At 41.1% G+C, this 25,584-nt stretch overlaps 2 protein-coding genes across 3 annotated transcripts in view; one reads left to right on the top strand and one right to left on the bottom strand.

The window, feature by feature from the left end:
* Positions 1-369: 369 nt before the first annotated feature.
* On the bottom strand, positions 370-3,291 carry LOC149179524 (uncharacterized). The gene is made up of 2 exons (XM_089418001.1): positions 1,965-3,291; positions 370-1,433 (listed from the first exon to the last, which is right to left on the bottom strand). The coding sequence occupies exons 1-2, from the start codon at positions 3,289-3,291 to the stop codon at positions 370-372; spliced, it is 2,391 nt and encodes a 796-aa protein (XP_089274127.1).
* A 3,259-nt stretch (positions 3,292-6,550) lies between these two features.
* LOC149179522 (transcription factor ILR3-like) overlaps positions 6,551-25,584 on the top strand; it is a 156,749-nt gene continuing 137,715 nt past the window's right edge. The window contains exon 1 of one of the 2 annotated variants that reach the window (XM_089415684.1): positions 6,551-7,135. In XM_089415684.1, coding sequence (XP_089271810.1) covers positions 7,008-7,135 — 128 coding nt within the window. In that variant the 5' untranslated portion in view covers positions 6,551-7,007. The remainder of the gene's footprint in view (positions 7,136-25,584) is intronic. The other variant, XM_089415683.1, reaches the window with a different exon arrangement.

Genomic DNA, 25,584 nt, shown 5'->3' with positions numbered 1-25,584 from the left:
ATCATGAAAGGAGGCAAGGGAATCATTTTTAGGGATGAGGGCGATGAAGGTAGAGTTGATAGCATTGTACAATCTACCAGATGATCGACATTCCTCCACAACCTGTAGAAGATCCAAGGCCAATAGATCATAAAAAGCCAAATAGAATTCTATAGTCCACCCGTCAGGTCCCGGGCTTTTATCCTTTTTGAACCACTTTAATACCCCCTCAAGTTCCTCCAGAGTGACAGGTGAAGTCAATTCATTTGCTTCTTCCTCCCCTACAAAGCGAGGGAAGAGTCCAGCCACTTGTATGATATCTGCTAGATTGGCCTCATGGGGAGATCTAAACAGATTCCGAAAGTGGGAGGTGCCCAGTCTGGAGAGTTTTCAGAAATTGTCAGCTTGCTCTCCATCAGGAAGGGGCATTTTCCAAATCGTGTTTGTAGTCTTCCTTCCCTTGGCAAAATTTTGGTAAAATTTGGTGTTTTCGTCTCCTGCCTTTAACCAAATGGCCCTGCTCTTCAGTCTCCATGATTCTTCCCTTTCCTTGAGAATCTTGTCTTTCTGCTTCTCAAGCTCAATCAGCTTGTTCTTCTCTTCTGCTGAGGTAAAGCCAAGATTCTTTTCATCCAACAATAATTCCAACTCAGCTTCAATGGCCAAAATCTTCTGATCATCCTTAGCCTTCTTCTCCTTTGCCCAGGCCATGGTTAGTTGTTTTAGCTGAGAAAGGTTGTGGCAAAATCCCTCCGCCGCTGTTTTGTGATTAGATATAGGGTGGGTGACCCAAAAGTCCTTAACTAGTCTTGTATATTCCTCATCTTGGAGCCAGACATGATTGAATTTGAAGGGTGCCTTTGGCTTGGCATCTGGTCCAAGAATCTCTAGGTAAATAGGAGAATGATCAGATTTCCCCCCTGACCCCACCCATTGTCTGTATCTGGTCAATCTCTGAAGCAGGGGGATTTTGATCAGGAATCTGTCGAGTCTTCTAGCCAGGGCTGCATCCCCTACTCTCCGGTTCCTCCAGGTAGGCATAGGCTTGTTCATGGGGATGTCTACAAGATGGTGCTGGTCCAGAATGTCCTTAAAGAAATCAGACAAGGGGTCAACTTGGGCTTGTGATCCCCAGGATTCCCCATATCCCATGGAGAAATTAAGATCACCCCCTATGATAATCTGATCCATAGATGTCGAGTTTAATCCAAGAAAATACTGCCAGAATTCCTCTCTCCTCTGGCATGGGCCATATACATTGATTATCCTCAAGGTCTCCCCTAGCTCAGCCGAGAAGAAATCCATGCCTATAAAGCCCACTCCTCCCCAGGTGGCAGATACATTTATGGTCTGAGGATTGTATCCAATGGCTAAGCCCCCAACTCTACCTATGGCATCCAGTGCATGGAAGTGCCATCCGGGTCGGATGGTAATAAGGGATTGCCCAATAGAATCTGGATTGCCCAAAGTCTCTTGCAGCATAATGATATCAGTCGTTTCATTCTCAATCAACCTCCGCGTGGCTAGTTTTTTGGAGGTACTAGCCAGACCTCTGCAATTAAAAGAGAAGCATTTCATGGTGGAACCCCCTCTGGGGTTTGCAATGCTCTAAAAACCCCTTCCATGGTGGATTGTTTGCCAGATGCAACCTCAGCGCTAGCTTTCTGTATGGCCTTTGTCAGGTAAGATTTATGTTCACGGGAAGATTGAGCAGGGGGTCCAGGATAGGTCAGCCCCAGCTCAGATTGTGAATCAGGACCCGATATGAGCCTAGAGCGAAGGTTGTACGAGTGAGGTATTACCGGGTGGGAAGAGGCTGAAACCCCTGTTGAGGGTGAAGTCAGATGGATAGTAGGGGAAGAGGGGGCAATGATGGGCGGAGGGATGGAAATCGCACAAGTAATAGCAGGAGCCAGAGGTGCATTTACATCCAATGGTGAAATAACGGAAAGTGATAATGAAGATGAGTGAGAGGTTAGAAGTACCTGTTTTCCGCGCCATGTCCGCAGCAGCATCAGCTCTTGCCCGAGTCATAGGGGGCGAGGGCAGCTTGATGGCTTCTTCCGCATCCTTTGAGGATTCACCCAAGTTGTATATCTTTGGAACTAGGGCGATGATTCGCGATGTCGACACAGGAGCTCGAGATGCCGACACAGGTGATTTTCCTTTTAATGGTGATGGTGAGCCAAGGGAATCAAGTGGTGTCACGAGCAGAGGACATTCCTTGAATACGTGCCCTACCTTATGACACCTTCTACAGCGGAAAGGAACACCCTCGTAATCCAAGATCTGTATTCTGGTGTAATGCCTCCATTTCAGGGTGATCTTCTCTTCCAGACCCTCCCTTGTGTCCAAGTGAACTAGGATTCTTGCCAGCGCACGGTTTTTTGTTTGAACATAGGTCTTATCATATTCCAGATATGTCCCAAGGGCATTTCCAATCCTAATAAACACCGCTTTAGACCAGAATTGTAAAGGAAGACCTGGTAATCGCACCCAGATAGGTCCTGCTCCAATTTGCTCCCGTTCCAGATCAAATAGTGGTGACCAACACTTGAGGAGGACTGGTGCCATCTCTATGTGCCAGTATTTGGCAAGAATCAGATCAGTATAGTCAGCCTTTGAAAAGTGTAGGGCAAACCAACCCCGAGCCAGGCTCTGTACCTCTGGGAGCTCCTGAAGAATGCCGCCCCAGATCTCTTTTACCCAATTTGTGAGCCTGGTTGCTGAGTAAGCCCTTCCTCTCACATGTCCAACAAGTACTCTGTTGGCCTTGTCCACCACCTCGCCCATTGGTATGTCTTCACCGAATGTGATGGTAAGGTCCTTTGCGGACGTCTTCACGCACTTGACCTTTCTCTTCCCTGTTCTCGACGCCGATGGGTGTTCCATCAATGGATCTGAGCCCACATCCTTCAGGGGAATCACCGCTTTTGATTTTATGACTGGAGAGTCAAAATAGCCCGATGGGAGAGTATTAGGGTTTGTAGAAACTGGAGGGGGCGAGCTCTGGGGGGGCGTCGGGTTATGGAGGGGGAGCGGATCGAAAGCAGGTGAGGGAGGCGATATGGCAGTGAGGAGATCGAGCGTGCCAGGGGAGAGCGGGGGGTAATCAAGACCCGAGGTTTCCAGAGAGAGAGATTCAAAGCGCAGCGGCAAGGCTGAGGATCCCGGAAGCACTACAATCAGTGTAGTGTTCGGGTGAGGAGAAGCAGATCTGTTAATGATAGGGTTAGGGCTTCGATTGCCAAATATGGTTTGTCCCTGGAACAGATCCTCGGAATAATGAAGGGCCTCCTCTTCGATATCCATCGCTTCCATTAACGGAAACCGCCACCAAAACTGCCAGGAGATAGTTGACCGTGCGCATAGTAAATGGATGTCGACAGGTCGTTGTGGTAGGGTAACAGCTATCGCGGATGCCTGAATTACCGCGATTAATTTAAGTTCTATCTCTGTGCAGGTACAGGGATGCGCGTGCGCCACCTGCCCGCCTGCGGCAACGTCAGAGCCCCATTTATAAATAAAAGACTTAATTTTACATCAAATTTATATTAAGAAATAAAGTAATTTAAAGTAAAAAAAAATATAATTTACCTTTTAGTATGAGAGATATAATCAAATCCTTTGGATTTCACAATTAACATGTAAAACTAATATTATTTATATTATATGAGGCTTAATTCATTCTATATTCATATGTAACATTTAAAATATACATATATTAATAATAGAAAATATTCCACTATCAATTATTAATAATATAATTATTAATAAAATTATTTAAGTTATTTATTTTTAAATATTTTGTGTAACTTATTCCATTTATAAAGGGAATTTATATATAATATTTGAAAGAAAGAGAGTGCATATTTTTATTGTATTAATAAACTTATTCTAATGGTATGATAGAGATGTTTAACATATATTTGACATGTAACATTTTAAAAAGTATTAATAACAAAAATAATTCAATATGTGTGTATATATAGAAAGGTAGAGAGGGGTAAATACTTCAAAAAATATTAATAACAAAAATAATTCTAAATATTACACAACAAGTGAAAATTCAATATTTCTTATATTTAAAATAGTTTATTAGTGTGTTTTTCAAAACCAACATAGATTCACTTTAACTCCAAATCCATCAAGAGCCGAGATGCAAACCTTTTTTCAAGTTTTGCACTCAAAAAAAAAAATTCATCCTAAGAGAATTGATCCCTCCCAAAGCTTGATAGATCTAGAGTCAAGATAAATCTATGTTAATTATTAATTAAATTTAAATATGAAATTCTTTTTCTGAAGAAAAAATCTGTAACCTTTTATTTAAAAAATGAAAAGTTACAATTGCAGATGCATGATGCATTTCCATAAGCTGCCCAATGGGCTCGAGTGCCTTGGCACCCTTCGCAACGTTACAGGACTAACGTGCAAAAAAATGAGGAGAGAAGAGAGAGAGAAAGAGAGAAGGAGAGAGAGCGGAAGAGGAGTGAAAGCAAGAAAAAACTGAATTATATTTGTGAGTAAGACTCACGCTTCAGGTTTTTCTTCCTTTTTTCTTTTCGACCTTGCGCCATACTCCTTGAGTGGGCTCGATCGAGGCAATGACTAACTGTGTTTCTGCTTTCTGCGTGCCTAATTCCTTGTCTGAGTCTGATGTGTCTGATTGGTGGTGCCGCTTTATCCCTCCCATGTTCTGGTCATCATTTGTCTTCTCTGCCTGATTTGGGTGAAGCTGTGAAACCTTGGTATCTGTTGTGGTTTCCTTCTGGTTCCCCGTTTCCTGGGGAGCCTCGGCTTCCTCTGTGGTAGTGTCTTCCTCTTCAGCTTCTGATTCTTCATCATCTGAGACCGGAGGGGAAAAGAACCAGCCTTTCTTCTGCTTCCCTTTCTGCCTTCTTTTGCTGTTTACTTTTTTGGCTTCTGTACATGTGCTTTGCAGGTGTCCTGTTTGTCTGCAGAGCCTACACCTAAAGGCAGTATTTTCATAGTCTAGTGCTTGCAGCCAATTTTGTTGTTTGTATATCAGCCTTATATTGTCAGGCAGCCCTTTACTTAAATCCACTTCCTTAAATATGAAATTTTCTAAGATAAAATGGATCTTAATTTATTTATATTATATATACATTTGATATATTTGTGATTTAAAATTTCTTATTTTTAATTATATATTTATTAAGTTTTTATTGTTTATCAATTTATAATCAAATAAATTGAAGTTCATAGATTCATTATTTTTATCATTTTTTAATTGAATGGATATTATGTTTTATTATTATTATTTTCAATTCATTATTTTTATGAGTTTTTATTGTTTTTTTAATTGACTGGACATTATGTTTCATTATTATTATTTTTTGATAATACACATTACATCTGTAATTTCTTGGAGTAATTGTTAAGTGTGATCCATCTCTTTTATATTTTGGGTTATGTTTGATTACTATTACTTTTTGATAATGCACACTATTACATCTCTCCTATATTAGGTTATACAAAGTTTCTTGGAGTCATTATTACTTGTTATTTAACTATTTTAAGTTTTGGTTTTTTGAGATAAAATTCTCAATGAAATTGTAACTTTTCACTATTTAAATCACATTTTTGAAATGGATTCAATATCTTAAAAAATCTTTAACATATAAATCATACAACTCAAAAGCATAAAATTCCGATAAATTCCTAAAATTAATAAAAAAAAATAAAAATAATCAAAACATAAAACTAATAAACTACACCATATTATATGTCGTAGTCTAATCAGTCTACAAATTTGTCCTGAAAATCATAGAAATTCGGACAAGATTTTGATAAAATATGGCAAGAATTTTTGTAAATCCAGGTTACAATTGTCAAACTTCAAGATTTTGGGTGCCCCAGAGGTTTTTGATGGTGCTGAATCTATTTCCACCATCAAAAACATGATTCAAACACTGCTACTAAGAGATTTTTTGAAATTTTTTTAGCCAAATTCAAATAATTTTTGATCATTCAAGTAATTCCTCCAATTCCCATATTATATTATTATGATATCCGAGTAATTCCTCTCACTCCCATATTATATTATTATGAATATGCTATCCTATCCCTTCAAAATTTACACGTTAAATCCATTTCAACTTTTAAATTAGTACTCTTAATAAGTTAAACGATTAGTGAACCAAATTTATAAAAATATTAAAAATATTTACCATCTAAACCAATCTTCAAAGACAATAAGGAAAATTATGCAGATACACTAGTAGCTAGCTCTTAGGATAATCTATTTAGCGAGAGGTTTGTCGAGATGAGAGCATTTATTTTGAAGCTTTACAAAAAAAAGTTGAATACATCAAAGCTGAGAGCATTTCTTTTGAAGCTTCACAAAAAAAAGCTGAATACATCAAACAGAGAAAAAAGCAATCTGTCCCATAAACTATTTTTAGCATCGTGGACATAAAAAATAATTTCTTTATGAAAATATTAAAGTATTAAAAGTGAACGCATTTCACACATCTACATACTTCAAAAGAAGTGAGAGAGACCGTATGTAATAACCTAGTTCCATGATGACAAAGTTTTAAATTGCGAAACCAATTTCCATGTTGACCGGGTTTTTAATGTGAAAAAGACTAGCAATAAGGAAAGGAAATTCTTGGGGCCACGGAACCTTTCACTGGGGGCAACCACAAGAATCTAGTAATAAAAAAGCCCAAAATTTTGAGGCCTGTTTGCATTTGATTGACTTACTTGGTTGCATTGCGATACAAATGGCAAAATTGCATATCATGGTGCCATGAATCAAAGAACAGTCGTTGCAGCAGCAAGTTCATCGTCAACCTGTGGGGCTCTAAGCATGCACGGAACGGACAAAACATTTGTATTGTCACTATGCACGAGCTTGGGTTTTTAGTTCCAGTATTTGATTGATGCATTCAGATCGATGAATTGTCAGTCTGTGAATCCCGGAGATTGCTGGTTGTGGGTTCGATTCCGAACGTGTGCATAAGGAATTACAGACTTCTTTCAATTGGCTGTTACAATTGGGTATGATGGGATCGCTTCAGTGCAATAAGTGGATGTCCTTTTTGGAGGATAATTTGCTGGAGGACGTGGGCCAACCGGCAAATTCGTTCGTCTGGCCTGGTCAGGCCATCAATGTTCATCCAGATTGCAGGTATTTCAAAAATCCTCGTGTCCTGTATCCAGGGTTTTGAAGAGAAATGCTGTTATAGCTCAATTGGATAGTGTGTTTTACTTTTTGGGTACTGTTCTTTCTTGATTTTTTTTGTTGTAGGAGGGGTTTTTGTTTCAATTTTTGTGTTCCTTCTTTACTATTTGTGAAGTCTTCCGTATGCCTAAACAAAATCAATGAGTCCTAGCCATTTCCGTTATGAAGATAATTTCTACTTGAAAAAAAATTCCAGTCCCCGACAGGATTTTAACCCCATCAATGATAGGCTTAGATAAGGCTACGGGTAAATGCGTATTACAATAGAAATCTTCTATGCCACTAAACCATGGAGCGTAGAGTATTTTTGCTCCAAAGGAAAATGTCGAAGATTGAACCATTATTATTTATCTTTACAATTATTTTTACAAGAATTATTGTTGTTACCTGCCTTCTGCCATCCTGATTTGCAGCAAGGTCAGCTAGGAATATTTCATGTTTGGTTCTCACGGGAAGGTGGGACAGGATTATCTGTTGCCTCTGCAAATGTTAATGTACTCGAGAAATACATAACGCAGATCTAAGATCGTGATAATAAATTAGTTCCATGATGGTCTCATAGACCATAGGTTGAAATTTGATAGCATGTTAAAATCATGTTTAAATAAATGGCGCCCCCTAACCCCAACCAATTAAAAAAAAACCCAAAAAAATAGAGCTGTTCAGTCACGATAGTCAAAGGTTGATGGCACTTCTGGAATTTAAAGGGTCAGTTTGTGCTTAACTCTTTTATTTCGTGTATAATTGATTAGCATTGTTTTAGTCCTAAACAGACAACTTTGTCTATTGGAAGATATATGCACTGTGTGTTGGGAAATCTAGTGACCTCCTCTCTCTATGCGGTGTGGTTTGGTCGGAATTTTGATAGGGCGGCTAAATTTAACACAGGCTATGCTTCAAGAGGTGGTTTGATAAGCGATCAGGAAAAATATCTTATTCCAAAATATGGCCTGAAATAGATCATCATCTCTGGTAACCGAGTCACAGATGCATGCAGGAGCCAAATATTTTCTAAGGTTGTAATGTCATGAGACAATGTTGACAAGTATTAAAAAACATTAAAATTAGGTTATGTCTCTATCAGATATTCGGAACTCAGGACGGGGAACACAGGATAAAGTTGCAAATTTTAAAATTGCAAACAAGCTTACAGAGTGTAAGAAACCTGATGAAAAGATGACCCCACAACAATAATGTGAAAAAAGCCTGCAAAGTAGTGTTGTGGTGCCAATGAGACCACAATGTAATATTGCAATCTTGCTGAGTGTAGGAAGCCTGCAAGACAAGGTTGGGGTGCTGGGACTACTAAATAATGTTGTAAAGCCACAAAGTGCATGAAGGTTGCAAGGCAGGTTTGTAAAGTGTGTAAATGCTGTGAGACCTAATGGAAGAAGACGAAAAGTCACTATGCAAAAGAAAAGCTAGTAACTCATCAGCATATAACGGTTAGAGTAGTCAACAAGGAAAATGAACTAATATCAAACCTGTAAGTGATATTCTTGTACCTGAGATAATCATCTTTGTAATTGTCAGTGCACATGTACAAAAGTTAAAATTACTAGTCAAACAAGGGGAGGAAGAAGAGAGAGGTCTCAGGAACTTAGATACTAGAGATAAAACGAGTTGGATATCTAGGCAGAGGAAGCATAATTTCTGGTCCATAAATTGGTGTTGACAATCATTCATACTGTACTCCTCGTTCTGGTTCAGACTCCAGAGGCAGAGAAAGATAGTTAGGTGATAGGGATTAGAAAATAAGATGGAGTGTGTAAATGTGATGTGCCCTGCTATAGAGGTCTGATCCATGGATTGGAAAGCTCTGTAATTATGTACTGTAATGTGCTAAGGTAAAATTTGCCATGTTTCTTGTTTTTTTTTGCATATGGATTCTGTGAAACTCCAGCGGTTATGGAAGTTTGTACAAGTGTGCCAAAGTTGTGGTATTGTATCTCTACTTTGTGATATGCAGAACCCTTGAAGAAAACTTCTGGGTATATATGCATTGTATCTAGCATTTTTCTTGCTTCTAATTGCCTATTATATTTTCTGAATACTAAGATATAAACTCTGTGGGCAAATGAAGATCAGTTTAGTAAATACTGAGTTTAACCCTTCAAGCCACAACCAAGACACTTGTAAACACACCAAAGCTGCAGTTTTCAAGGTTAAAAGGGAATTTTAAGTCAATGCCATGGTTAGGAAGATTGCTGGAGACAAAGGATCGTGGGTTGTGGCGCAAATTCATAAATTATAATCATAAGAGGACTCTGTGAGCCAACTGTACAACAAGCATTGCCACCCCAGGTTGTTGGCTATGTGCACAATTGCAACCCTTCAAGGCACAACGAAGACCCATGTAAACACATCAAAGCTACAGTTTTCAGGGTTAAAAATGGAATTCTAGTCAATGCCATTGTTAGGAAGATTGTTGGAGACAAATGATGCTGCAAGTCAAGGAAGATCTCACCCATGGTTTGCGAGGCAAGTGCATAATCATAAAGGGACTTGATGAGCCATCAAGCACTGCCACCCCAGGTTCTTGGGGTATGTGCACAATTGCAAGGGAAAGCTATGAAATCCAATTGTAGAGATATGGAAGCTGCAACTCAAATACTACGAGTAAGTGAGGATCCTGCAACATAATATTGCTGGCAGCCAAATGTTAAATGTGATTTGTGTTGTTTGCTCATTCAGCTACACGAATATCTTCAAATTACCTGAATTATGAGATTCAGAATGTTTGCAGAAAAATACAGAAGAGGAATAGAAACAAATGTACAAATTAACTAATTGCACACATGTATGATGCAACCATATATACAACAACAATAAAAACAAATGTAAGCCCCTTATCATTATAACAAGTACGTACAAAGGATTTCCAATAAGTCATGATGGGTTGTTTCAATATGAATTATATGTTATGGTACTGTTCATGGGATCATCTCTTCCCCGTAAATGCTAAATAGACAAAAAATTCATTCTTGAATATCAACATATTTGATCTCTTTCTATTTAATATATTTTGAGTAGACAAACAAACTTTGCATGTGTTTCTTTTCTGATTCATATATTTTCTAGTAGTTTATATATTTCAAATAAGAATACATAGCTGATTAGTTGCAAATACATCCAATATATATGCATGATAGAATCAGAAAAAGGGTTTTGTACTTTGCTATTAAAAGCTTATCTGATACAAGCTTCAATGCTAGTATCTTGGAGGATAAAGAGAACATTACTTGACATGGATAGGGAGATGGTAACCTCACTTACACCAATTTGTGTTGATGCTAGGGTTATAATCTGTTAAAATTGGCAACTAGGGCCAAACTCCATGCGGGTCATCTTATTTATGGCCGCTTTCCTAGATTCTTCTTGTCGAGAGGTGTAGGATTGATCTAAAGATCATCCGATTCCGACAAGTATTTATGGAGATATGAATTTATTTGTATTTACTTGAAAAATTGTCAAGGTCGGCCAGCAGTTAAATGTGTGGCACACATGCCCAGTGAATCATATAAATACAAGTGAGGTTGATTCATTTTCTCATCATCTCATCTCACTCATTTCTTCTCTCTCTCCTTAGCTTTGGGTTACACAAGGAGCAGCTCACACGTGGGAAGGAGGAGGATGCAGTAGGGCAAGGAGGACGTAGAAGCTGCTGAAGGTCTCTTTGACCAGTGTTGACCTTAGAAGAGTGCGGTTTTGGTGTGGCTGCCTCTCCTAGGCAGGCCGCATTTTTTGGCACAAAAATCGAGGCAATCTGACCTCAGGTTTGACTAGTGTTGACTGCCCTAGTTTGGGGCAGTAGGTTGACTTCAATCAACTACAGTTTGACTGTGTATTTGGGGCTGTTTAAGGGCTGATTCTTTAGGCTGTTTGAAGACTAGTTGACCGGGAAATTGACCAAGCATATTGGAAGTCAATTTCATCACGTTTGACTAAGTTTGCTATTGCTGATTTAGGGTTTGTTGCTGCTGATATAAAATTACAGAATTATGATTTTGTACTATTTCTCTTTGCTGAACTATTGAAGATAAAAAAAGATTTGATCAAAGGGTTTCCCCGCATTGGGGTTTGTTCCTAGCTAGCCGCCACATCTTGTGTCTCTTGTCTTGGCTTCTTTTCTGTCGATCGTTTAATGTTCTATCTGCACTTTACTTAATGTATATGTGATTGCTAATCAGTGGTTAATAAGAAGAAAAAGAAGTAAACTACTCTAAGCATAGAACTTACCATAATCTAACATGGAATCAGAGTTGAGGTGAAGACAAAGCCCAAGCAAGAGCAAGAGTAAGAGCAATCACCGAAGGTTGGCAAGGCTATCCTAAAAACTACATGGGGTCCTCAACACTCTTCCCCGCCGAAGACAAGTTCTGTGAGAAGTCTGACTATCATGGATGGAAGATGTTTCTTGATCTGACTTTAGAAGATCAGGAAGTGTTGGACCATGTGAGAGGCAATATTGTTGCGCCTCCATCAATTGCATTTGCTGCTACCAGAAGCAAGTGGACCAAGGGAGAAGTCAAAGAAAAGAAGATCATCCGGGACTCTGTTGACAAGTGCCTAGTGGCCTATGTTTCTGAGCCGACCACCTCCAAGGAAATCTACGATAGACAGGAGTTTATTTAAAGTTAATGATGCAAATCAAGTTTTGTTCCTTAGAAATAAGCTGAAGGAAATTAAGAAGGGCAAAGATTAGAGCATGCAAGCATATTTCTTAAGGATCACCGAGATCAAGAATGATCTCCTATCTATCAGGGAAGTAGTTCCTGACAGGGAAATGACTATCACAACTCTTGGTGGACTGCCACCTGAATGATATATATTTAGGACACTCTTCTCAACAATAATGTCATCCCAGGATTTGAGGAATTGATGGCTAGATGTATTCAAGAAGAAACAAGGATGGAAGATCAAGAAATGCCCGCACTTAAAGGCAATCCCTCTGCCTTTTCTTCTCATGCTAAAAGAAGAAACAATTCTGGGGCTAAATCCAAAGGAAAGGCTGGACCGAAGGGTGGAAGAAAATGACAATGTTATAATTGCAACAAAATGGGCCACTATGCGAGGGAGTGCCCTGATAAAAGGGACTCACGCCATGATGATGACCAAAATCACTCTCAAGGCAATCAAAGGAATGGCAGGTCCAATGGCAGAGGTAAAAGAAATGCCGGAAATCAAGGAAGAGGACAACCCTTCAAGAAGGCAAGAAACTCCAGGTATGAATCTAACGTTGTTAACAATAAGCAAGATGAATATTGTCTACCAACGGCCCTCTCTACTACTGCTCCCCCGGACTCGCTGGGAAATTGGCTTATTGATAGTGGTGCCTCAAGGTACTTCACTGGTTTCAAAGAAGCTCTCTCTAATTTGATAGATAAGGAGACCAACCTGGAAATTGTTCTTGGGGACAATGCAAAATATCCCGTGAAAGGCGTAGGGAATGTCACTCTTCAATTGAATCAGGGTAATACAATTCATTTACAAGAAGTCCTATATGTACCTGATCTAAAAAATAACTTGGTGTCTGTTTCGGCAATGGAAGACAAAGGCTACAAGGTAACCTTCATTGATGGCAAGGTACGTGCATGGAAAAAGAATTTTAAAGAAGCTTTCACTCTTGGGTTTCGAGTTGATTCATTATATCAGGCCAGAGGAAGTTTGCTAGGTGTCATGTCTTGTGAGACATCACTTCAGTCCGAACTATGGCATCGGAGGTTTGCTCACCTTCATTATAAAGCTCTACCCAATGCAAGACAAATGGTGACAGGGATGCTCGAGTTCCGAGTAGAGCAAGAAGGTGTATTTTCGGGATGTGCTAAAGGGAAGCTCAAAAGGGGACCATTCCCCTCAAGCCAAAGCAAGACCTCCAATATATTGCAGTTGGATCACTCAGACATATTTGGTATGATGCCTGTGAACTCCTTGGGAGGATATTTATATTACCTCACTTTTATAGATGACTATTCTCGCAAGACTTGGATATAATTCTTGAGAAAGAAGGATGAAGTGTTCATTTGGTTTCATCGCTTCAAAGCCTTGATCGAGAATCAAACCGAAAAGAAAATCAAGATTTTAAGCATTGATAATGGGACTGAGTATGAATCCAATAAGTTCCATGACTTTTGCAAAGAGGCTGGCATTAAGAGGGAGACTACAACACCATATACTCCTGAGCAAAATGATGTGGCATAAAGGAAGAATCGTACGATTGTGGAAGCTGTTCGTGCTATGCTCCATGATCAAAGACTTCTGAAGTTTCTATGGGCCGAAGCTATGAATACCGCCGTATATGTGCAAAACCGATGCCCTCACCAAGCATTGGGTTCCAAGACTCCCGAAGAGATGTTCACTAGTAAGAAACCTGACGTATCTCATTTTAGAATTTTTGGAAGTCCTGTATATTTTCATGTGCCGAAGGAGAAAAGGAATAAATTGGGTGCATCTGGAAAGAAAGGAATCTTCGTGGGCTATAGCGAAAATACTAAGGGCTATAGAATCTATGTGGTTGGTCAAAGGGAAATCGAGATTAGCCATGATGTCACCTTTGACGAAGATATGGCTCTTAGCAAAGTTGACAATCTTCCTACTCAAAGGGGATCTAAAGAAGCTAACACCAGGGAACTGAAGGAAAAGGAAGATGAGACGATGCGTGATGTGGAAGAACCCTTGGATACTATTGATCCCCCTCTGCAAGAGCCTTACTCTTCTAGGAATAGGCCTTCATGCCTTAGGGGGATACTGGATGATGCTGAAGGACACATTGCACCCAGAGGGACTTTTCGGGAAAGTAAGAAGCCGACCAGGTATCAGGGATACTTGACCATCATGAGCACGATCATCCAAAATGAGCCTTCATCATTTGCAGAAGCTGTCAAGCATCAAGTATGGAAGGATGCTATGACTGAGGAATATGAGTCCATCATGAAAAACGATGTCTGGGATGTGGTCCCCAGACTCCAAGACAAAGCAGTTGTCACTTCGAAATGGCTTTACAAGATAAAGCATGTAGTTGATGGAAGTGCTGAAAAGTATAAGGTTCATTTTGTCGCTCGTGGCTTCTCTTAGAAGGAAGGAATAGAGTCATAGACTATGATGAGATATTTGCACCTGTTGCTCGATATACCACCATTCGCTCGATCATAGCCCTTGCTGCTTCGCAAGGATGGAACCTATATCAGATGGATGTCAAGGCCGCATTCTTGCATGGTTCGATCAAAGAGGAAGTCTATGTGGAACAACCCAAAGGATTTGAGTTTCATGATCGGGAATCTCACGTGTGCAGGTTGAAGAAATCCTTCTATGGGCTGAAGCAGGCACCCTGAGCGTGGTATGAGAGGCTCGATAGCTACCTGATGAAGCTAGGATTCACTAGGAGTGAAGCCGACCCTAACCTTTACTTTAAGGTTGAAGATGACAAACCTCTCATACTGGTGCTATACGCTGACGACCTCTTTCTAACAGGTGTAGACCCTCTCATTCTCAAATGCAAGAGGGAGTTGGCTTCCGAGTTCGAGATCAAAGACCTAGGGTTGATGCACTATTTCCTAGGACTGGAAGTCTGGCAGAAACCAAGGGAGATTTTCCTATCTCAAGGAAAATATGTGGTGAAAATTTTGGAGAGATTCAGTATGGTGGACTGCAAGCCCGTGACTACTGCGATGGAGCTTGACTTCAAGAAGTTAAGTGGTAGTGCTGCCAGACCTGTTTTACGAAATGCTACCGAGTATCGTCAACTTGTAGGAGCATTAATGTTCTTGGTGAACTCCCGTCCGGATATATGCTTTGCGGCCAACACGTTGAGTCAACATATGGTTGAGCCTCACCACACACATTGGATTGGTGCCAAGAATCTGTTGAGATATCTTCGTGACACAATCACGCATGTGTTGAGATACGTTGCCGGAGATGTGAGACTACTTGGATATACTGATGCTGATTGGGTAGGCAGTGTGGTGGACCGAAAGAGCACTTCCGGGTGTTGTTTCTCTTTGGGATCTGCCTCGATATCTTGGATGAGCAGGAAGCAAAAGTTGGTGGCTTTGAGCACCGCCGAGGCAGAGTACATTGCTGCTAGTATGGCCTCTTGTGAGGTGGTCTGGTTGCGGAAGCTCTTCAGTGAGTTGTTTGGATTCACATTGGATACTACCGTGATCCTGTGTGACAACCAAAGCGGGATTCGTTTATCAGAGAATCCCGTATTTCATGATCGCTCCAAGCACATTGATATCAGGTACCACTATATCTAGGATATGGTACAGTGGGGAGCAATAAGGCTCCAACATATCGGTATAGATGAACAGGTCGCCGACATTTTGACGAAGCCCTTGGGAAAGGTCGAATTCCTGACTTTTCGAGAACGGCTTGGTGTCGTTGAGAGACCCTCTTATGAGGGTTGTGTATGATGCATATATTGAGCTCTGGGAGCTCCAAGGGGGCGCGGGGTACTTCTTGGAGCGACATGCGACCACAGGGCGACTCACCATCCCCTGGTGGTGCACTATGTACAGGGTGAAAGGTTCAACCTTCCCCTGTGACACCTCGTGGCGACTGTAGGACAAGATGATTAGTTCTCCTGTGGGCCAGGATGATTAGTTCTCCCATGGCGACTGTACGACAGGATGATTAGTTCTCTTGTGGGCCAAGATGTTTAGTTCTCCCGTGGCGATTGTGGATAGGATGAATAGTTCTCCTGCGATGACTATTGGACAGGATGATTTGTTCTCCTATGGACAGGATGATTAGTTCTCCTGTTGAGGCATCCTACCCATGCAGTCTGGGACTCATGGGAAGTACCTCTCATCTGATCAATGAGTAGGGAAATGGGGCTAGGGACCATTAGTAGTACTATCGATGGACGCATTGTTGTATCTACCGTACTCCCTATGCTAGGATGACTTCCATTGATCTGGGATCAATTATACTGATCTGGGATCAGTGAGAGTGGTATGACACACTCTGAGACTGACTTTGGGTCAGTGGAGGATGGTATGATACATCCTTGATCATTTCTTCTTCTTCATAGTTCAGCAGAGCAGAGCAGAGCCAGCAGGGCAAGGCAGTGCATTTGATGGCTGGGACAGTACCGATGGTCAAATGGATTAGCAGATGGAGTTCTCCCTAGTTGAGAGGGAGTGTTAAAATTGGCAACTAGGGCCAAACTCCATGTGGGTCATCTTATTTATGGCAGTTGATATTTTTCCTAGATTCCTCTTGTCGAGAGGTGTAGGATTGATCTAAAGATCATCCGATTCCGACAAGTATTTATGGAGATATGAATTTATTTGTATTTACTTGACAAATTGTCAAGGTCGGCCAGCAGTTAAATGTGTGGCACACATGCCCAGTGAATCATATAAATACAAGTGAGGTTGATTCATTTTCTCATCATCTCATCTCACTCATTTCTTCTCTCTCTCTCCTTAGCTTTGGGTTACACAAGGAGCAACTCACAGGTGAGAAGGAGGACGCAGAAGCTGCTGAAGGTCTCTTTGACCAGTGTTGACCAAGCGTTGACCTTAGAAGAGTGCGGTTTTGGTGTGGTTGCCTCTCCTAGGTAGGCCGCATTTTTTGGCACAAAAATCGAGGCAATCTGACCTCAAGTTTGACCAGCATTGACTGCCCTAGTTTGGCACAGCAGGTTGACTTCAGTCAATTGCAGTTTGACTGTGTATTTGGGGTTGTTTAAGGGTTGATTCTTCAGGCTGTTTGAAGACTAGTTGACCGGGAAATTGACCAAGCATATTGGAGGTCAATTTCATCACGTTTGACTAAGTTCGCTGTCGCTGATTTAGGGTTTGCTTCTGCTGATATAAAATTACAGAATTTTGATTTTGTACTATTTCTCTCTGTTGAACTATTGAAGATAAAAGAAGATTTGATCAAAGGGTTTCCCTACATTGGGGTTTGTCCTTGGTTAGCCGCCACATCTTGTGTCTCTTGTCTTGGCTTGTTTTCTGTCGATCGTTTAATGGTCTATCTGCACTTTACTTAATGTATATGTGATTGCTAATCAGTGGTTAATAAGAAGAAAAAGAAGTAAACTGCTCTAAGCATATAACACACCATAATCTAACATAATCTCACAGACACAAATACATGATGGTGATAGGTCAATAATCTCACATTTACCAATAAGCACTGATATAGAACCAATACTCTTACCTACACGTATGCATCATCTATCTGACTAATATCCAAAATCTCTCCCTTTCTTACAAGCATATATCAAATCTCTTCTAGTGTATTTCTTTATTTGTTTTCCAAGGAAATTCTCACGGGGGGACCCAAGGGATGCTTCCTTACATTGGTGGATGGCATACCTAGTAAACTTGTCGACATAGACTAGTGCTCCTCATCTAAGGGTATTAAAATTGGGCATCTACCAGCACGAAACTAGCCAAATACCAAAGTACATTGGTGAAAACTGGTTGAGCTAACCCCTTGGGCTTATACACACACAATACCATGTACATATTTCTTTCAAAGGAAAACCTTATAGGATGCCTTTCTCTTCCTTGGAATATCCAGATGGGGGGTGTAACCACACCCCCTTACCACCCATAGACCTCACTAAGTGTGAAAGGAAGCATGTTACTGTGCTGATACAACCTCCATGGTACAATTATGGAGATGGAGTCTAAGATTTTCGCTCTTTTCTGACCTTTTAAAAACTCAAAACCAATAGTGCCATTGCGTTTGTCTCGTCAAGACCTTTCCAACGATAGAAAGTTTGCCTCAATTTGATTCCCAGATCGAGAGTAATGACCTAAAGTTTGGCCTCTCTGTTAATTTTTAGATAACAATGGTATGTTCTGTGCTTAAGAGCAATTTTGCTTCAATTTTTTTAGTAGCCCAACATCAATATCCAGTTTAACAATCACATCAACATGATAGTAAAATGTAGATAGAACATAAACAATAACAGTAGAAGACAAGCCAAGACAAGAGGACACAAGATATGGCACCAGCGAGGGACAAACCCCAATGTGGGGAAACCCTTGATCAATTCTTCTTATAATTCTTCAAAAGTTCAACAGAGAGAGAGAGTACAATATATAATTTTCACTTGCCCAATCAAAGTGAAATCGACCAATCAAACAGCAATAACAGAAAGCCCTAACCACAAAGTCAACGCTGGTCAACAGGGCAGGTTTTGACCTCCAAAATAGCTCGGTCAAACTCGGTCAACTCGACCTCCAACAGCTAGTCAAATCATCCCAAAACCAGTCCGAAAAAGTCTAGTCAAATCTGGTAAAAGAAAGTCATCCTGCAACAAACCCTTCTGTAGTCAACACTGGTCAAACAATGGTCAAATAGCCTCGATTTCTATGCCCAGAAATGTGACCTACCCAAACAGAGATCCTCCACACAAAACCGCAGTCAAAATAGGTCAACACAAGTCAAAATAGTCTCTTGCAATTTCGGTCAACAATGGTCAATGACTGGAACAAAAATGTAAAGTCCTTTGTACGTGTGGAGAGCTGCCTCTGAAATTCGTACCCAATGAACGAAGGAGAGAGGGAAGAATGAGTGAGTGAGATGCCAAAATGAGGAGGCTCCTTGTATTTATATGCAACATTGTGGGCTTGAGGGTGCAAAATAGATGGTTGGCCGACCTTGACAATTTGTCCATAATCAAAATAAATTCATAATTCCATTTGTACATGTCAGAACGGGATGATCTTTAGATCAATCCTACACCTCTCGGAAAGAGGAATCCAAAAAAAATATCAGCTGCATCATATGAGCTGCCCAAGGTGAAGTTTGGCCCTAATTGCCAAATTTAACACTCCCTCTCAACTTAGGGAGAACTTCACTTGCCAAACTGTCTGACAATCTATACCATCCCTGTCTCTGCTCTACTCTGCTCTGCTTTGCTGAACCATGAAGAAAGAAGAAATGATCGAGAATGTATCATGCCATTCTCCAATGACTCGAAGTCAGTCTCCAATAATAGAGAGTGTCATACCACTCTTAACTAACCCGAAGCCAGTTTCCATTGATCCTAGATCAATATCAACATCTTAGCATAGGGAGTACGGTAGTACACGATGCGTCCATCAGTAGTACTATGGTCCCGATTCTCCTTTCCCTACTTATTGGCTAGATGAGAGGTACCTCCCATGAGTCCCGGACTGCATGGGTAGGATGTGCCGACATGGGGTATCACAGGGGAAGGTGAACCACTCACCCTGTACATTGCGCACCACTAGGGGAAGGTGAACCACTCACCCTATGGTCGCTCATTGCTCCAAGAAGTACCCCAAGCCCCCCGAACCTCCTAGAGCTCAAAATCCATCTCATACGGGACCCTCATAAGAGGGTCTCTCCATGACTCCAAGTCGTTCACAGAAGGTTAAGAATTTGACCTTCCCCAAGGGCTTCGTAAGAATATCGGCGACCTGATCATCAGTCCCAATGTGTTGGAGCCTTATTGCTCCCCGTTGTACCATATCCTGGATAAAGTGGTACCTGATATCAATATGCTTGGAGCGGTCATGAAACACGAGATTCTCCGAAAGACCAATCCCACTCTGGCTGTCGTAGAAGATCACGGTGGTATCCAACACATGTCCAAACAGCTCACTAAAGATCTTTCTCAATAAAACAACTTCAAAGGAGGCCATACTAGCAGCAATGTATTCAGCCTCAGTGGTGCTCAAGGCAACCGACTTCTGCTTCCTGCTCATCCATGATATCGAAGCAGAACTTAGAGAGAAGCAACATCAAGATATGCTTTTTACGATCCACCACACTGCCAGCCCAGTCTGCATCAGAGTATCCATGGAGCCTCACATTCTCGGCAGCATAGCTCAGTCCATAAGTGATTGTGCCCTGAAGATATCTCAAGAGATTCTTGGCAGCAATCCAATGTATGTGATGATGCTCGACCATAAACTGACTCAATGTATTCACTGCAAAACATATGTCCAGACGGGAGTTCACTAAGAACATCAAGGCCCCCACAAGTTGACGATACTCAAAAGGATTTCCCAAATCGGGCCCAGCAGGACTTTCGCATAACTTCTTGAAGTTAAGTTCCATCAGAGTAGTCACGGACTTGTAGTCCACCATCCCAAATCTTTCAAGTAGCTTCACGATGTAATTTCCTTGAGAAAGGAAAATCTCACCTAGCTTTTGCCAGACCTCCAACCCTAGGAAATAATGCATCAGTCCTAGGTCCTTCATTTCAAATTCGGAAGCCAACTCCCTCTTACATTAATGAATAAGAGGGTCTACACTTGTCAGAAAGAGACCGTCCACATAGAGTACCAAGATGAGAGGTCTATCATTCTCAACCTTAAAGTAAAGTTTCAGATCAACTTCACTTCTTGTAAATCCCAACTTCATTAGATAGCTATAGATCCTCTCATACCAAGCCCAGGGTGCTTGCTTCAACCCATAAAGGGATTTCTTCAACCTGCATACATGTGTTTGATGATCTTGAACTTCGAACCCCTCAGGTTGTTCTACCTAGACTTCCTCCTTAAGTGAACCGGCAGTCTTGACTTCCATTTGGTGTAGATTCCATCCTTGTGAGGCAATAAGGGCTATAATTGAACGGATGGTGGTGTAGCGGGCAACTGGTGCAAATATCTCATCATAATTTACACCTTCCTTTTGAGAGAAGCCTCGAGCAACAAATCTGGCCTTGAACTTTTCAACACTTCCATCAGCTCCATACTTGATCTTATAGAGCCATTTCGAGGTGACAACGAATTTGTCCTTCGGTCTAGGGACCACATCCTAGACATCATTCTTCATAATCGACTCATACTCTTCGTTCATTGCATCCTTCCAAACTTGTGGTTTGCAACTTATTCGAATGTGTAAGGCTCAGATTGAATAATGGTTCTCATTGCAGTTAAGTACCCTTTGTACCTATTCGGCTTCTTGCTTTCACGAAATGTCCCCCTAGGTGCAACATGTCTCTCGGCATCTTCGAGAGTCTCCCTAAGCCATGAGGGTCTCCTTTTTGAGGAGGAGGGCTCATGAGGGGGTGGATCAATGGGATCCATTGGTCCTTCAACATCGGGCATCAGCTCATCCTGCGGTTCTCCCTACTTTCCTGGATCTGCTTCTTTGTCCTTCCTTGAAGAGGAAGGTTACTGATTTTCCCAAGGGCAACATCCTCATCGAATGTGACATCATGACTTATCTCCACTTCTCTTTGACCAGGCACATAGATTTTATATGCCTTAGAAGTTTCACTGTAGTCCACAAATGTTCCTTTCTTCTCAGAAGCATCCAATTTGCTTCTCTTTTATTTCGGCACATGAAAATATACGGGACTACCAAAAATTCTAAAGTGAGAAACATCAGGTTTCTTACAGGTGAAAACTCCTTCGGGAATTTTGGAGTCCAATGCTTGATGAGGGCATCTATTTTGAACATGCACAACGGTGTTTGCAGCTTCGGCCCATAAGAACTTTAGAAGGCTTTGATCATGAAGCATGGCACGAGTGGCTCTACCAATGAACGATTCTTCCTTTCAGCAACACCATTTTGCTCAGGAGTATATGCGGTAGTAGTCTCCCTCTTAATGCCAACTTCTCTACAATAATTTTTGAACTTATTTGATTCATATTCGGTTCCATTATCGGTCCTTAATATTTTTATCTTCTTCCCGGTTTGATTTTCGACCAAAGCTTTGAAAGAACGGAACCATGAGAATACTTCATCCTTCTTCTTCAAGAAATATATCCAAGTCTTGTGAGAGAAATCATCCATAAAGATAGCATAATATAAATATCCTCCTAATGAGTTCACGGGCATCATACTAGATAGATCAGAATGAATCAATTGCAATATGTCGGTAGTCTTGCTATCACTTGAGGGGAATGGTCCCCTTGTATGCTTTCCTTCGGCACACCCCTGACAAACACCTTCATGTTCTACTTTAAATTCGAGCATACCTGTCACCATCTTCCTCACATCGAGTAGAGCCTTATAATGTAGATGAGCAAACCTCCGGTGCCATAATTCGGATTGAAGTGATGTGTCGCAAGACATAGCTCCCAATGGACTTCCTCCAACTTGATATAGGCTATCAACCCTGAATCCAAGTGTAAATGCATCTTTGAAATTTTTATTCCACACACGTACCTTTCCATCGATGAATGCCACCTTGAATCCTTTGTCCTCCATCGCCGAGATAGATACCAGGTTCTTCTTTAGATTGGGTACATATAGTACTTCTTGTAGATGAATGGTGTTACCTTGATTCAATTGAAGAGTAACATTCCCAACTCCCTTCACGGGATAGGTGGCATTGTCTCCAAGGATAATTTCCAAATTTGTATCCTTTTCAATTAGATTTGGACAAGATTCCTTATACCCAGTGAAGTGCCTTGAGGCACCACTATAAATCAACCAATTTCCCAAAGTGTCTGGAGGAGATGCAGTGGAGAGGGCAGATATAAGATAAAATTCTTTTTGCTTGTTATCAACAACATTAGATTCATCATACTTGGTGTTTCTTGATTTCTTGGGAGGGCGACCATTTCCTTGATGAGGAGCAGGAGCATTCCTTTTTCCTCGGTTGTTGAATCTGCCATTCCTTTGATTGTTGTTGCCCCTGGAATTGTTGTTGTTGTTGTGGTTGTCATCATCATGAGGTGTATCCCTTCTATTAGGACACTCTCTAGCATAGTGGCCAAACTTGTTGCAAATGAAGGATCTTCCCTTCCTTCCATTTTTGAAACCTGACCTTCCTTGACATTGCTTGTTTGAACTTGCATTGTTCTTTTTAGCATGAGCGGAGAATGCAGTAGGATCATTCCTATTTGAAGGCATATCAAGTTCCATCAACCTTGTTTCTTCTTGAGAACATCTAGTCAACAATTCTTCAAAACCTAGAATCCTGTCGTTGTTAAGAATAGTAGTGTTGAACACGTGCCATTCACGAGGGAGACCTCCAAGGGCAATGAAGGTAAGCTCCCTATCAGCAATAACTTCCCTAATCGAAAGAAGATCATTTTTGATCTCAATAATCCTCATGAAGTAGGATTGAATGTCTTCATTTCTTCCCTTCTTTGTATCCTTCAGCTTGTTCTTGAGGAAAAGAACTTGGTTTGCATTGCTAGATTTGAACATGCCAACCAACCTGTCATATGTCTCCTTTGATGTGTTTAAATCGGAGATGTAAGCAACTAAATGCTTATGAATAGAATCCTTGATGATCTTCTTGGCTTTGACTTCACCTTTCTTGTACTTTGTCTTAGCAGCAATCAGTGCATTTGAAGGAGGTTCCGAAATCTTTCCTTGCACATAATCCATAACATCTTGCTCTTCTAAAGTCAAATCAAGAGACATCTTCCATGCATGGTAATCAAACTTATCATGAAGCCTATCATCAAACTTGAAGTAGAATGTGGAGGCCATTGAATCTTGTCCTTGATCAATGATTGCTCCTCTTAGTGATTGCTCTTCTCACTCTTGCTTGGGCTTTGTCTTCACCTCAACTCTGATACCATGTTAATTTTAGATAACAATGGTATGTTCTATGCTTAAGAGCAATTTTACTTCAATTTTCTTATTAGCCCAATATCAATATCCAGTTTAGCAATCACATCAACATGATAGTAAAATGCAGATAGAACATAAACAATAATAGTAGAAGACAAGCCACGACAAGAGGACACAAGATATGGCGCCTGCCAGGGACAAACCCCAATGTGGGGAAACTCTTGATTAATTCTTCTTATAATTCTTCAAAAGTTCAGTAGAGAGAGAGTACAATATACAATTTTCACTTGCCCAATCAAAGTGAAATCGACCAGTCAAACAATAGTAACAGAAAGCCTTAACCAGAAAGTCAACGCTAGTCAATAGGGTAGATTTTGACCTCCAAAACAACTCGGTCAAATTGGCCTCAACAGCTAGTCAAATCCGCCCAAAACTAGTTGGAAAAAGTCTAGTCAAATCTGGTCAACGAAAGTCAACGCTACAGCAAACCCTTCTGCAGTCAATGCTGGTCAAACAATGGTCAAACAACCTCGATTTCTGTGCCCATAAACGCAGCCTACCCAAACTGACCCTCCACACCACTGTAGTCAAAATAGGTCAATGCTGGTCAATGCAAGTCAAAACAACCTCCTGCAATTTCGGTCAACGCTAGTCAACCACTGGAACAAAAAATTACAGTCCTTCTTCGCATGTGTGGAGAGCTGCCTCTGAAATTCATACCCAATCAATAAAGGAGAGAGAGAAGAATGAGTGTGAGTGAGATGCCAAAATGAGGAGGCTCCTTGTATTTATATGCAACGTTGTGGGCTTGAGGGTGCAAATTAGATGGCTAGTCGACCTTGACAATTTGTCCATAATCAAAATAAATTCATAATTCCATTTGTACATGTCAGAATGGGATGATCTTTAGATCAATCCTACACCTCTCGGAGAGAGGAATCCAATAAAAATATCAGCTGCATCATATGAGCTGTCCAAGGTGAAGTTTGGCCCTAGTTACCAAATTTAACACTCCCTCTCAACTTGGGAGAACTTCACCTGCCAAACTGTCTGACAATCTGTACCATCCCTGTCTCTACTCTACTCTGCTTTGCTTTGTTGAACCATGAAGAAAGAAGGAATGATCGAGAATGTATCATACCTTTCTTTACTGACTCGAAGTCAGTCTCCAATAATAGAGAGTGTGTCATACCACTCTTAATTGACTCAAAGTCGGTTTCCATTGATCCTAGATCAATATCAACATCCTAGCATAGGGAGTACGATAGTACACGATGCGTCCATTAGTAGTACTATGGTCCCTATCCTCATTTCCCTACTCATTGGCCAGATGAGAGGTACTTCCCATGAGTCCCGGACTGCATGGGTAGGATGTGTCGACAAGAGAAGGTGAACCACTCATCCTGCTCATATGCATATCTCAATATGGGGTATCACAAGGGAAGGTGAACCACTCATCCCGCTCTTATGCATATCTCAACATGGGGTATCACGAGGGAAGGTGAACCACTCACCCTGTACATCGTGCAACACTCGGGGAAGGTGAAGCACTCACCCTGTACATCGCCCACCACTATGGGAAGGTGAACCACTCACCCTATGGTCTCTCATTGCTCCAAGAAGTACCCCAAGCCCCCCGGAGCTCCTAGAGTTCAACATCCATCTCATACGGGACCCTCATAAGAGGGTCTCTCCACGACTCCAAGTCATTCACGGAAGGTTAAGAATTTGACCTTCCCCAGGGGCTTCGTAAGAATATCGGCGACCTGATCATCAATCCCAATGTGTTGGAGCCTTATTGCTCCCCATTGTACCATATCTCGGATAAAGTGGTACTTGATATCAATATGCTTGGAGCGGTCATGAAACATGAGATTCTCCGAAAGACGAATCCCACTCTGGTTGTCGCAGAAGATCAC

This window comes from Pinus tabuliformis, chromosome 3_2, assembly GCF_031772625.1.
Source record: "Pinus tabuliformis cultivar Carrire ecotype Pingquan chromosome 3_2, CPIR1, whole genome shotgun sequence".
Classification (NCBI taxonomy): Eukaryota; Viridiplantae; Streptophyta; class Pinopsida; order Pinales; family Pinaceae; genus Pinus; species Pinus tabuliformis.
The sequence above is the reverse complement of the archived record's forward strand: the minus strand, read 5'-3'. Positions and strand labels throughout refer to the sequence as shown.

What these genes read in the sequence shown, in the direction of transcription:
- LOC149179524 (XM_089418001.1), bottom strand. Translation starts at nt 3,291, where the DNA reads ATGGATATCGAAGAGGAGGCCCTTCATTATTCCGAGGATCTGTTCCAG. An exon ending in GGACATGGCGCGGAAAACAG is followed by an intron (nt 1,434 to 1,964) that starts GTACTTCTAACC and finishes TGGGCAATCCAG; the next exon opens with ATTCTATTGGGCAATCCCTT.